Source organism: Psammomys obesus, unplaced genomic scaffold, assembly GCF_907164565.1.
Source record: "Psammomys obesus unplaced genomic scaffold, mPsaObe1.curated_primary_1811, whole genome shotgun sequence".
Lineage (NCBI taxonomy): Eukaryota > Metazoa > Chordata > Mammalia > Rodentia > Muridae > Psammomys > Psammomys obesus.
Window position 1 is genome coordinate 1,330,879 of NW_026592439.1, and position 13,665 is coordinate 1,344,543.

Here is a 13,665-nt window from a genome sequence, read left to right on the forward strand (position 1 = left end):
CTGGGCAAGGAGTGACCTCACTGTTAGTTTTTGCCCAGGCTTGAAGTTAAATGGCAAGCAGACCCACATGGGGGTGCTGTCCCAGCCTGCAAGCCACAGTTCTGTCACACCCTCCCCAATCCTGGGGGAAATGCTCTTCCTGTACCTCCATTTACCTTGGCAGCTTTTTTGTAACAGGAGGCTTCTCACAGAAACAGGCTTGCAAACGTGACCTAATCTAGGCAGAAAGTTGCCTACTGGGATAACAAGTCTATGGCTGTTGAGTGGAGGTTGAGGGTCTCCTGGGTGAAGACCTTTTGTAGTGGCGCCAAGGACTCAGCAGGTCCTTTAACCCTCACTCCTGCCTACTGACCACCTATCTTAGAAGCTCCAACATTCCACAAGGCTGCGCCTTTAAACCCTCTCGGCCCTTGCCCCGCCCCTGGTCCGCCCCGTCTGAGGCGGGACCCTCCGGAAAACTCTAAGCTCGGCCGGGTCTAGCGCTCCACTCTCCACTGCAGCCCCTGAAGTGCGCGTGCTCTTATCCAGCTTTCTTGGACGGTGAGCAGGACTGCGGGACCAAGGAAACGGGGTGGGGTCGGGTTATGTGTGTGGTCTGTAGAAAGCAAGAAGCCAACACTTGAGACTCGCTCCAGGGAGCCGTGGCGGTTGAAGAGTGGCGGCTGCTAGGGTCCGCACTGGGTGCCCCACCCGTGCTGTCAGGTCCGGTTCCCAAGCCTTGACTCTGCCTTGTTGGGCATTTAAGTAAGGCGAGCTTTGCCGGTGCATAGACGGGGCGTCCGTCCCAATGCAAAGGGCCGTGTCTCAAGCCGGGGCATCCAGCTCCAGTGTGCAGTTCTTTTGGGGGGAGAAGAAAGGGCGTCCGACGTTCGTAGGCTGCATTGAGTGGCGGCGAGAACAAGGGTTCTGGCGCGCGCCCTGGTGCAGTCTCCCGGATCCCCGAACTTACCGCGCGCGCCTATCACTTCCTGGTGAGGGAGCACGTGTGGGCGCTGCCTGACTTTTATGCCCTCGAAACCACCTTTTTGCGCCCTTTCCTGCTAGTTCGCTTTTCTGGGTACTCGGGGTCACCAGCTGGGGTCACGGGTCTCGGTGCACAGTGGTGTGGTCTTCTGTGAAACCCCATTCCTCTCTTGGAGTGCCTTTGACCTCGGACATCTCGGGCCTGCAGCCCTGACTGCACTCGGATGTGCCCTGTCTGTAAGGCTTGGCTGCTGTCCAAGCTTTCCTACCCTAGCCTGAGCCTCGCTGCTCCCTCCCGTGCCCCCTGCTGCTGGGAAAGCTGGTGGTGGCCGCGGGCGGGCGGGCTGCCCAGACCTGCGTCACCCTAGTGGCGGGAGGGCGGTGGGTGACTCATCCACCGTAACGGCCCAGGGTGTGGCCGTGGGGGTGGGGGCGGCGATTGAAGGGGCTGGACCTGCAGACCGGAAGTAGATTACCTCCCTGCTGGGCTCTGCAGGCCTACCTGTGTTCTTATCCCAGAGGTTCTGGTACACTTGGCATCTGTAGAGCAAGAACAGCGGCATGCGTTGTGCGGTGCAGGAGACCTGTGGCTGGACGGACTCCTCTAGCTCTCTAATTTAGAGCAGTAGTCGGGGACCGCGCCTCATCTCTAAGCTCCTCCCAGTTTCTCCTTCCTGCGGCTGAGGCTACACCTCAGATTGCAGGCCAAGGTAGGGAGGGGTGAACAGGGTGTATCGGTCCAGAGCCGCAAATAATCTTTGTCCTTGCAGTCCCCTTGCGCACCCAGGACTTTACTGTCTGTGTCGGTCGCCAGGAGGTTGGACCCTGGTCAGGCCTAACTCCATCTCTTCGCCCTTCGAGATTGCCAGGTGTGGGCTTTTGAGCTCCTATCCAGGATGTGTCGGTCATCTAGACTTCTTTGATTCTCTACCCACAAACTGCCTATGCCCCCCCAGGGCCTCCAAAGCCGCCTCTTCTCTTGAGTCTGGCTATACCCTGAGAGCTGTTAGGATCCCTTTGCCCAGAGCCTCCACCCAAGTCTGTGTGGAGTGGGTGTTCCTGCCTGGGGGGGCCCCCACCCTGCCTCCATTCCTGTGTTTGGTACACAGAAGCCATGGCAACGGCCTCCACCCCCTCCTCTCCTCCTAAGCAGGCCTTTCGGGCTTCCTGTTTGTGGAGCTTAGCTTTCTCTTCTGCTCTGGGCTCTAGGTGGTGAGGGTCTTGATGGGGGAGGGTCTTCCCAAAGGCATCCCCTTAACCACAGGGCTCCCCACTGGCCTTCGGCCTACCCGTGTGGCATTTCTGTTTCAGAACAGTCCCAGCTCACTGAGTTGGGAAGTACCCTACATTCCGGTTGCACAGTGAGAGGAGAATCCCCTTGTCTTCCCAATAAATTACTCAAGAATTGTAGAGGCGAGCCCTCCCCACCTTGGTGCCCTCCTTACCTTCGGCGTTGACGTTGAATTGGGTGAGGTAACCTTCCAGCCATGGTTTGGGTGGAGCCCAGGGATGGAAGGCCTTTGTGGTCCCACCTCCTTTCCCAGTTATTGTAACCTTGTGGGCCTGGATGAGGATTGTTCCCAGGGCCACAGTCAGCTCTAGAGATTGCCACTGCCAGCCCACCATGCAAGCTGTCCAGCTGTTGTCCTCACTCAGGATGCCCAGTTCTGGGTATTTCCCACACCTGTGTTCCAGCTGGACAGATCTCTTTAGCCCACACCAGAAGGAGACTTGCTATTTTCTCTTTCTCTGAGGGAAGGCTGGGGTAGGTCTCCTGGGTGTAACTAGGGTGGGTCTCTCCAGCTGCAGCAGCCACAACCCATCAGCTGCCTGCCTGCCCGAGGGGGTAGGGAGAGAGACAGCTGCTGTCCTGCTGGCTGGGATAGCCTCATCTGAGAACTCCGCCCCGTGGCTCTGCCACTTTGGGGTTCTAGGGTCACGGCCTCACAGTGGAACAGAGACACTGCAGCTGGAAGCCAGCAACTGTGCCAGCTTCGTCCAGGCTCCCAAGCCAGGGGAGGGACCCTCAGGATTCACCTGTCTGGTGGTAGATTTGAGGCAGGGGAACACTGGAAGGGTCTGTCTTCAGACTCTCTTCTCCCTTTCAACCCTCATATTTGGGTTAATCATTCTCTTGCCCTTTCGATACCTGTGCCCAGGATTCAGGTCTGTTGGCTCCTTGGAAAGAACTCCCGGTGACAAGAGTGAAGCAGTTGCAGAAGGGAGGTCTAGATATTGGCAGGGAGAGGAGGCTTGCATGTGAAAGCATCCTTTTACGCCCCACCTTTTTCTATCCTGTTTTCTAGCCATTCTTTTGTGGTCAGAGGTTACGACACCGTTCTTGTATAGCCTAGGAGCTGAGTGGCCGCACTGGACTAGAGAAGGCAAAGATGTTGCCCACCCCGACTTTCTGCCCAGGCCTCAGCCGCTTCACTCATCTACCTGCCGTCACCGAGCTTATTGTGTGTGTGGCTTTTGGTGTGGTGGGGGTCAGGACCCAGCCTGACATTTATCTGGTCTGGCTGGGGGAAGTCGCCTAATGGAGTTTAAAAATAACTGATTTATAGGGAGGATCCTGCCGGAAATGTGCAGCTGGATAACCCAGAGGAGGAAGGGGCGGCCTTGTGGAAGGGTGGGGGAGGGGGCTGACCCCGCACACAACCTCTGCCCAAACATATGACATTATTAGAGACTGGCCTGGCTTCTTGTATTTTGGCAGAGCACCAGAGCCCGCTGAGGGGGTGGTGGGAGTGCTCAACCTGGGGTGCATGAGAGAGGGAGCCAGAATGACTTCACCCCTTAAGACTGACCTGGCCTGAAGCCAGATGTAGGCTCCCTTCCTCTGTGTGGAGGCGCTTGTCCTGTGGATACCATTTTGTGAGTCGTCAGAGACAGCCGGTTCATTTCTGACCAGAGAGAACAAACCCTTGGCAGTGGCTGGGAGTAGCAAGTGAGGGACAGTGCCCCTCCTCTGTCCCTGGCTCCCCTGCAAAAGACAGCAGCAACTCCAGTAGCTGCTCCCTGGGTTCCTGGGTGTGGAACCTGTCAGTGAAGCGGTGGGTGGTGCAGGCTCACTGCATTGCATTGCTGCCAACTCGGGCCTGTGGTCAGAAGCCAGCAGCTCTTCCTAACCAGGGTCCTCAAGGAAAGCTAAACCCGGCTCTGCGCTCGGCCATCCTTCTTTCTCCTGCCAGGTTTCCCCGAAAATAACACCCAAGGCTCTGGGTTAATTTACCGTTTCTGCGGTAACTAACTGTGAACTCAGTGGCATCAACTAATGACACACTGGGCGCTGTAACAGTTCTAGAAACGCTGGCAGGGCTGCATTCACCGGGGCTGAGGAGAGAGGGGAGAGGCCATTTCCTTTTCTTTTCTGGCTTCTGGGGGCATTGCTTGACTCATGACCCTGATAAGCACCCCCTCTTCTTTCTCTTCTCCCATGATGCCTCACCGTTTTACTTACTGAGAATGAGAACTCTCCGGCTAATACGGGCAAATCACTCCACCCCATCCTGCTCCCCCTCCCTTTTATTTAACGACATAAGGTGATATATCGACCAGTTCTGGGAATTCATATAAGGACACCTTTGGCAGGAACGGGGGTGGGTTAGTCTGCCTCCCACAATTCCTAGAAGGGAAAGGAAAGGATTTGTCTTGACTGCTGGACTCGTCACAGGAAATTTCCTTCGCCTGCTAAAATGTGGGCCTGCCTTTCTCAGCAAGCCCACCCAGACTGCTTCTGTCCCTCCGCTGCTTCTGTCATTCCTGGAATGTGATCTCAGCTGTGCAGCTTAGCGTCAATCATGTACACTGTTTCTGCTATCCACACTTTGTGTGTCCCCTTGATGGCACCATGGATGATGTAGAACTGAAGTCATCTACTCCATAGTGTATTCCTGTGGATCCTGGGCTTCTTCTAGATGAGAACCATTCATTCAAATGAAATTTGGTACCTGTGTGGCCTCATACGGGCTGGAGGTCAGAGCCCTGCTGTTGTAGCTCCCTCTCTGGCCCTCACAGGCATGCCACGTATTGTTGTGTAGAATGTTGACCGTGGGCCTGGTTTTGTCCTCTCCACAGCTCTTCACTGTCACCACCGCTTATTCAGAATGGCCAACAGGGGACCTTCGTATGGCCTGAGCCGGGAGGTGCAGCAGAAGATCGAGAAGCAGTACGATGCGGATCTGGAGCAGATCCTGATCCAGTGGATCACCACTCAGTGCCGAAATGACGTAGGCCGGCCCCAGCCTGGGCGGGAGAACTTCCAGAACTGGCTCAAGGATGGCACGGTGAGCGTACCTCTCCCAGGGAGGCTCAGGGAGAGCGGGGTGTGTGGGGGGAGGATCGGGGATTATTCAACCTAAGAATAGAAGAGAGCATACAGATCCAAGCTTGTCATCAGCCTGAATATCTTCCTGGAGGTGTTCGAGCCTCCCTGCTTTCCTACCTCCATGGAGGAAGGTCATGGTGGATGTCCTCTTGCAGCAGACGCTCATGGGTACTGGTAGAATATCTATTTGGGAAGGGGGTGAGAAGGTACTCCAGGCAGTGATTCTGGAGGAGCAAGGGAAGACTACACTCTGGCTCTTCTTCTGGGTTCAGGGGCAGGAGACATCTTGGGGCTCACCGCAGAAAAGGCACCTCTCTGGTTTGCTGTCTTAGGTGCTCTGGTCTTCAGTAAGCATGTCTTCTTCTCTGCCTCTACCAGGTGCTGTGTGAGCTTATTAACTCGCTATACCCCGAGGGGCAGGCCCCAGTAAAGAAGATCCAGGCCTCCACCATGGCCTTCAAGCAGATGGAGCAAATCTCTCAGTTCCTGCAGGCAGCTGAGCGCTACGGCATCAACACCACTGACATCTTCCAGACTGTGGATCTCTGGGAAGGTGGGCCAGGGCCCAGGGCTTTTACCCAGGAGACCAGAGTTGGGCTGGGCCAGCTTTACCCATGGAAAAGGATAGGTGGTTGGTTTCCTGAGGACAGGTGTGAGTGTGTGCATGCGTATTTGATGGTGGATGGGCTGTACTGCAGGCTGGGGTTAGAACAATGAATTAAAGTTTGGGTGCCAAGCTTGTAGACCTGGTGACACGTAGAGTTCCGGCGTCCAGCGTCCTACCCCTGCTGAGGCAGCGTAATTGTTTTCTTCCAGGAAAGAACATGGCTTGTGTGCAGCGGACACTAATGAACCTGGGTGGGCTGGCAGTAGCCAGGGACGATGGGCTTTTCTCTGGGGATCCCAACTGGTTTCCTAAGTAAGTATCTGTGGGATAGTCATAGGGCCCTGCTGGTCCAGTATTCTTGCCCATTCCTGTCCCTGGAGAATAAATGATGTTGTTGCCGTAGAACCAATCCATACAAAGCACCTTTAGAACTCCAGGGGGTGGGTAGGGTGGTAGTAACAGTGACTGTCCTTTTGGAGAGACAGAGGTGCCTCGAGGCCTCCCAGGGCTCTCAGAGGCGGAGTGGGTGTCAGCTTACACACCTCAGGGCAGGATTTACTGGGGTAGCTACCTATGACCACCTCCTAACTAGAACACCTTTTACCCAGGAAATCCAAGGAGAACCCTCGGAACTTCTCGGACAACCAGTTGCAAGAGGGCAAGAATGTGATTGGATTGCAGATGGGCACCAACCGTGGTGCATCTCAGGCTGGCATGACCGGCTACGGGATGCCTCGCCAGATCCTCTGATCACACACCCCTCTCCTGCCCCTGTCCTCCATGAATGGTTAATATATATGTATATATATGTTTTAGCAATGACATTCCCTGAGAGCCCCTGGATCGCTAAGCTCCCCTCTGCCAGGGTGGGCTCCTATCTTGTCACCTCTGGCAGTGCTTGATGCTTCTCTCTCTCTCTCTCTCTCTCTCTCTCTCTCTGGGCTTACTAATACATTCCTTCCCCACAAACATCAAAACTGGACCAACTTTTCCCCTGGGACCAAAGCTTCCTTTCCCCAGCATGTTTCTGCTTTTTTGACCTCTGTGATTTCACCCCATTCTTTGGCTAGGAGTCTAAGATCTTGCCCGGTGCCCCAACACTCACTGACCTCCTTTCTACAAGTACGCCTCTCCTACAGCTGTGGCTCAAGGGACTTAATTTATAGGGAGGGCCTGTGGCTGTCACTGCAGCCACAGCTGTGACAGCCATAGCTGGGCTTTACTTACCACACATCTGGGCAGCTTTCCCTAGCAGAGGCCCTTTTGGCTTCTTCTTTTCCATTCCTCTCACTGTGGCTAAGGGGTGGAGCAGAGGAGACAGAGGTAGAAAAGCTACTCACCATGGTCTGGGCCTTGAGGAACACGAATTTGCTGATTCTAAATAAAGAATCTCGTTCTTTTTAGGATGGACTCAGGCTGTGTCTAGGGCCACTGTGCCCACTCTGGGGAAGGAAGTCATACTAGGCTGGGAGAGAGGGCAGAGATGAAAGGATGCTCTGTCCTCTTTTTCTTATCCTCTCTCTGTCATTCAGTTTAGGGGAGGATAGGTTAGGATTAAGAAGGGACAGGATCTCACAGCTGTCCTTGGTGGGTAGGAACCTTATTGCAGATTGTGGGGCCTGTGTCTGCAGGCTGGGGGAACATCACTCCCCAGTGAATTGGGCTGGGAGCCTGCTGCTCCTGGCTGAGTACTGGCCTAATCAAACTGGAGGCTTTCGTGCAGACAGGGGCAAGAGGGTCCCCATGTTAGAATAGGTCGAAGGTGCTGAAGGTGGGGGTCATGGGAGCTAGACAGAATCAGAAGCTGGGAAGTGAGCAAGAATGAGTTGGTGGCTGTGGTGATGCTCTGTCCATTGTTCCCAAGCACCTGTGAGCTGCATTCCAGGGAGAGCTCTAGACTCTGGCCTTGGACAACACGATCAACTCCCCAGTCACTGTCCTTAGCCCAACCATGAATGAATGAATACTTGGAGCTGTTGGTCTCCCGTTATCTCAGGCCTTCTTAGGCTGTCTTCATGTCTTCTCATGGAGGACATGAGGGACTCCAAGTCAGCTAGTGCCCCACCCCTGCCCACTCTTCACCAACCAGTCAGTCTCACGGCGGTGGTCCATGGTCTCCAATGTCGTCCTCCTCTACCTGGTATTACCTGTCTCTTTCAGAGGAGAAAGAGACGCTGTGCCTGAGACTCATGATACAGCAGTTTCCTTGTATCCTCCTCCTTCCTTGCTTCACTGTGGAAGTCTTTTCCTAGAAACACCTACTGTGTGCCAGGCACCATGCCAAAGTTTATAGCTGTCAGCCCCTGGCTTTCAGCTTTATCTTGACACCACACTATTGAAAAGATAGCATTTTTTTTTTTTTTTTTTACTTTACTCCCAGGGGCTCTGGCACAGATAAGACAGGCTGCATCCTCTATAAATCTCCAGGGGCTAGCTCTTGCTTCTTTATCTCTCCCTCAGGAAGGCTTTGTGGACTGTCAGTGTGAGAGAGTGATGTCATTGCAGAGAAAACACAGAATTCACTGATTTAAAAAAAAAAAATCCTTCCCTGGTCTAGCGATTTAGAGCTACGAATTGTTGTCAACACACTGTCATTTTCTGAGGGTGTGATACGCCTCAGCAGTAACACTGCCTGGTCCCAGAAGATTCTTATAGAAGGTCCTGAGGTGGGCATTACCGTGTCACCAGGGGCGCTATCCACTGGCTCTCGAAAAGGGCAAGAACCTTAGCCAAGTCCACCTAGCAGTCACAGGAAGGAGCAACTATTTGAGCCCCAAGTCAACCTGGCTGAAGGTCTAATTCGGGCTGCATTGTTACAACCTCAGAAACAGGTGGGTATGTGGAGGGATGGGGGATGGATGGTGGGGTAATGGGACGCTGTTCCTTACTCTGTAACAGTAGAGAATGATTTCTCCTAAGGCTCCCGTAAAGATTGTGGAAGCCCAGAGTGGAAAGGACTTGCATGGCGAATTGCTCATCAGGGCCCAAGAAATGGAAGTGGGAGGGGGGGGGGATAAAAGTTAGGCTTTGCGTGCAGAGTGGACAGGGAAATTGCCCCTGCCCGGTGGTGTTAGGGCCCTTCACCACTGCACTGCTGAGCATGATCAAAGAAGCTTCAGCTGGCCCTCACTCCCTCTCCGGAGCGTCATTTCCAAGGCAGACGCAGGTGGGGTCCGAGAAATGCTCGTTTTCCTTCTGGCTATGCTCTCCAACCGCCGGGCTTGGAGAGGAATCTCAGTATCTCTTAAATCATTCCAGTAGGTGTTCAGCTTGGTCCTGATCAGGCTTTTTTGTTTTTGTTTTCAACCCGGCACAAATTGGAGTCATCTGGGAAGAGGAAGCTTGATTGAGAAAATCCCTACATCAGATTGGTAGGGCATTTCTTGATAAATGATTGATGTGGGGGTGGGGGTCCCAGCCCACAGGGGCCACATGGTCCTGGGTGATATAACAAAGCAGACTGAACAAGCCGAGAGCAAGCCCAGCAAGCAGGGTTCCCCCATAGCTTTTGCTTCAGTTGCTGCCTCCTGGTCTCGGCCTTGAGTTCCTGCCTTGACTTCAGTCCCCACTCAGTGGACTGTCACTTAGGATGTGTAAACCAAATAAATCTTTTTCTCGCCAAACTGCGTTTGGTCCTGATGCCTTTATTACAACGAGAGAGAGCAAATGAAGACAAAACCCTTTTGGGGACTGGCGTCTTCAGATCTTGTATGGGTTTTGTTTGCTTGCTTTCTAGCATTTGGTCCCTGCTGAGGTCAGTCTCACTCCTGATTTGGCTCTTCTGATCTTTCCTGGCACTCCTCCAACCTCTGGAACCCAGGATGGGCCCCAACCCCGATGCTAGGAGAATCAGCTCCTTTGTATAAATGTCCCCTTTGCTTGTCGTTTCCCAGTACACGTATGTATTTTGTAACTGATACTGGAGGATGATATCAGCGACCTAAAACAATCTCCTTCCAGGTCTCTCTGTGGTTTGCTCTTTTGCCTCCTCAAAGCTTTGTTCAAATCCACCTTTCCTGACCACCCTACTTAAAATCACACACCACCTCACCTCGCATCCCTCCTCCTTCCCCGATGTCATTTATGACTATCCAAGAGCCAGTATGTTTTACTTACTCATTTTCAGTCTCCACCCGTAGAATCTACACTGCACTGAGGCAGGGTTTTATTGGTTTTGTTCTCGGAGAGTGGTGCTACAGGTGCTGGGTAACTGTTTGCTGAATGAATGAACGAATGAATGACTGTCACACCACCTACTTGCTTTCAAATCCCCTGGCCTAGTAAGATAGTGCCCAGCCAGCCAGGAGCTCGGCAGCTCAGCCCGTCACCAGATCTGAGAAGGAACCAAGCTCCCACGCTTCCTTTGTGCTAATTTTCACAAAGCAGAACCCCGAGAAGCGTCACTATAGCCAGGGCAGCCCCGAAGTTGGAGATGGAAGGTAGTGTTTGTGAACTCCGGGAAAGCGGACTCACGGGTAAAGGTGGGGCGGGGGGGGGGGGGGGGGGGGGGGGGGGGGGAGCAAAGGAGTTTGAGGGCGGAGTCAACTGTGCTTCATTTACTTTGCCCTTGGCGGCGGGGCGGAGGTGTAGAGAAAGTGGGAGTGGCCCATGGTGGCCAATAGAAGGGAGAGTTTAGAGAAGGGCTGCGCGGGGAAGGGGGAAGAGGGGAAGGGGAAATAGATGACCCAACCCAGTTCGGTTTACTTGTGATAAAAAGCGAGTGAGTGGGTTTTCAGGTGTTTGAGGATTGACTAGACGAAGGCTCAGGGGCCCCAGGTAGGAGAAATGAGTTTGCGAAGAGACTGCCCGGTGAGTGTCTGTCTGCCCAGAGTGGAGGATAATGGGAGGGTAGAGGTGTTGGTTCTGTGTGCGTAGGCATGTGTGTTTGTCCAACGTGGAGAACAATAGGCGTCATTCCTGTCCCGATTGCTCTTTGAGAACTTGGCAAAGGGCCCAAGGAACAGTGGAACAGGGAGAGAGCTGGGTAAGAGGACTCTAGGGAAGGGAACAAAAAAAGGGCCTGGGACTAAATTTGTTGAAGAAAAGGCTAAAAGAATTAATTAGTAACTGTCTCGTTGCAAGGAAGTGGGTTTTAGTCCCAGTGGCCAGGAAAGTGGATTACAGAAAAGTGCTCTGAAGTCGCATCTAGAGAAATTTAGGTTAGACAAGGAAAAATGATCCTCTTGCCCCTAAAGGTTATTAGCCTCTGGAATCTCTCAAGGGTCAGAAGGAATGTCTTCAATAAATAGGACAAATCTCATTTCCTAATGGAGGAAAATGGGCAGTTCTGCCTGGAAATGCTACTCATTTTTCATGTGTGTGATTTTCTACACTTACTGGGGTTCTATGTCAGACCTTGCAGGGTAAATTATTGAGACATGACCTCTTTGCTCAAACAGTTTGTGGTCCTGAAGGGAAATAGCGCATGGATGTGAAGCCGGTGGCACACGTCTTTGATGAGAGCATGAGGACTAAATGGGAGGAATCACTTGTCAGCTCATCAACACACCACTGAATTCCTGATTGCCATGGGCATCAGAAGTCACCCATATCAGGAATCATCTGCACCTCTCCCATCTGACCAGGGGAAGATGGGAGCCTGTTAGGGAGACTTTTGCAATACCATGTAGTCACTGGCTTTGTGGTTAGAGAGAGGGTAGTCTCTTCTTTCGGGGGGATGGACACAATCAAAAAGGGTTGAGTAAGGATAGTAGCCAGGACCTGGCAGATAAGTCAATATCACTAGAACCAGATGATAGAAACATTCCATCAGACGCTGGGCTGTCGGTCTCCTTCACTCCACTTTTCAGCTGGTTTTCTAGTAGGGAAGTTTGGCTCAGCGTGTGACAGGAGCATGAAATGGTGATAATATTTACTTTCATATTTTGCTACACACTATGCCAGGGACCCTATGTTCTGGATTTATTTCATTATTTCAAAAAGTAATCCTTGAACATCTTTTCAAGGTGGGGAACCTGCTGGGTTCTAGGGATGGAAGGTGTCTGCAATTAACAAGACAAGAAAGACCTGCTTTCCTAAAAGGGGTAGGAAAAGTGAGGAGCCAATTATAAAACAACATGACTTGTGGTATAATAAGAGGGTGTAGGTTTTAGGGAGATCTCCAGATTGGGTGCCATGACCCATCATCACCATCATCATTATCATCATCATCATCATCATCATCATGCTTCTACCATACACTGAGCCCTATTTCCCTACTAGAAAACCAATTTAGAAATCAGATTCTATCATACACCTTCCATGGTGTGTGTGGAAGATGATGGCATCTGAAGATACAAGGATGATTAGAAGCAAAACAGGAGTCCAGGGATGGTGAGACTCCCCAAGCATGACAAGGCAAGGCAAGTGCCCTGTGCAAACTGGACTATAGCTCTTTGAAGTTAGAGATGAAGCCAAGAAATGTGATTGAGAAGGGAAAGTGAGGATCAGATCGTCAAAGGAGCTTCAAAGAGAAAGAATTTGGACAATTCCCAAAGGGAAGTTATTGAATTCTTTTTCCTGAGACAGGGTTTTATGTGGCCTTGAACTTGTGGCGGTCTTCTTGCCTCTGCCTATGGCATGCTGGGATTGCAGGTGTGTTTGCCGGCATACCTATGACGGAATGATTTGGAGCTAGACGACAGGGTTGTAAACTTTGTTTTGTTCAGAAAGTTCTGTGAGGCTACAAGGTGATGAATGGTGTAAAATTAGGAAAGGAGATTATTGTGGTGGTTCAGGCGGAAGTGACAGTGGCCAGGGTTAAGGGTAGGGCAGAGAAGGCTGAAAGAAGAGAATGGAGTTCAAAACTATGATCCTGTCATTGACAGGAGGACACCAAGGAGAGAGAAGAGGGTTAAGAAAGACACCGTTCAGCTTCAGTAACTCATGTGCTAGCTGTCTCTGGGGTGAGAAATCCACAAAGAGAAGGGGCCTGCACAAAATAGGGAAGCTTCCCATTTTACACAGGACACAGGAGCTCAAAGAGTAATAGTAACTAGCCCAGCCAGACTAGTGGAGCGATTGAAATCTGAACTCTAGATAGCAGGAGTCCAAGCTAAGGCTTCACCCTATCGTGGGGTTCCCCTGTGAAATGACTGACCCTGAAGAAGGGTTCAGCCTGCAGCTGCCTTGAGCTGTGGTTTTCCTGTGAGTGGAGGCCGGGGGGCCACGGTGGAGGAAGGGAGAGGTCAGGCTTGGCAAGAGGTACAGGAAGTTCTGTACAGCTCTGCGGCAGCCACCTCTCCAGATAAATGGCTATCTGGCTGCTTTGGATGGGAACTGACTGAGCGCCTGAGGCACAGCCCCTGGATCCTGCTTCTGCAGGTTTCTGTGCTCAAGGCAGCCTGACCTTAGAACTCTCTCAGATAGCCTTGATTTCTACCTTCAGCAGCAGAAGCTACTCTGACCACCAAGACAATACCTCAGGGGTGTGCTTTCAAGACACTTAGATATTTATTGATCCCAGAGAGCCTTGTCACCTCCTGGTAAGGCTTTAGTATTCCATAGCCTTTGGAGAGAACAAGAAAAACAGAAGCTTAGGGTGTGGGAGTGATTTGCCTAGAGTCCAAGGGTTCCTTGGAGCAGAAAGCTTGCGTCGCGTGTGTCTCCCATTGGCTCCTGGTTCTCAGAACCAGAAGTGTTGCAGCCAGAAGGAGCTCAGAGTTCAGGAATTTGAACTGGTTCTGCATGAACTAAAATCCAGGTTTCTAGACTGCGGTCAGTCAGTTGGTGTTGAAAGTCAAGAGCCCTTGGGGGTGGGACTGGC

The 13,665-nt window shown here is 52.2% G+C and overlaps 1 protein-coding gene across 2 annotated transcripts; it reads left to right on the forward strand.

Moving 5' to 3' along the window:
- The first annotated feature begins 442 nt into the window (after positions 1 to 442).
- Tagln2 (transgelin 2) lies at positions 443 to 7,303 on the forward strand. Of its 2 annotated transcripts, none has more exons than XM_055613298.1 (5): positions 443 to 540; positions 5,044 to 5,252; positions 5,672 to 5,846; positions 6,110 to 6,212; positions 6,509 to 7,303. In XM_055613298.1, exons 2-5 carry the CDS (start codon positions 5,073 to 5,075, stop codon positions 6,648 to 6,650), a joined length of 600 nt encoding a protein of 199 aa, XP_055469273.1. In that variant the 5' UTR covers positions 443 to 540; positions 5,044 to 5,072; the 3' UTR covers positions 6,651 to 7,303. The 2 variants fall into 2 exon arrangements, with proteins under 2 accessions (XP_055469273.1, XP_055469276.1); XM_055613301.1 differs by lacking the exon at positions 443 to 540 and adding an exon at positions 1,462 to 1,673.
- Positions 7,304 to 13,665: the final 6,362 nt, after the last annotated feature.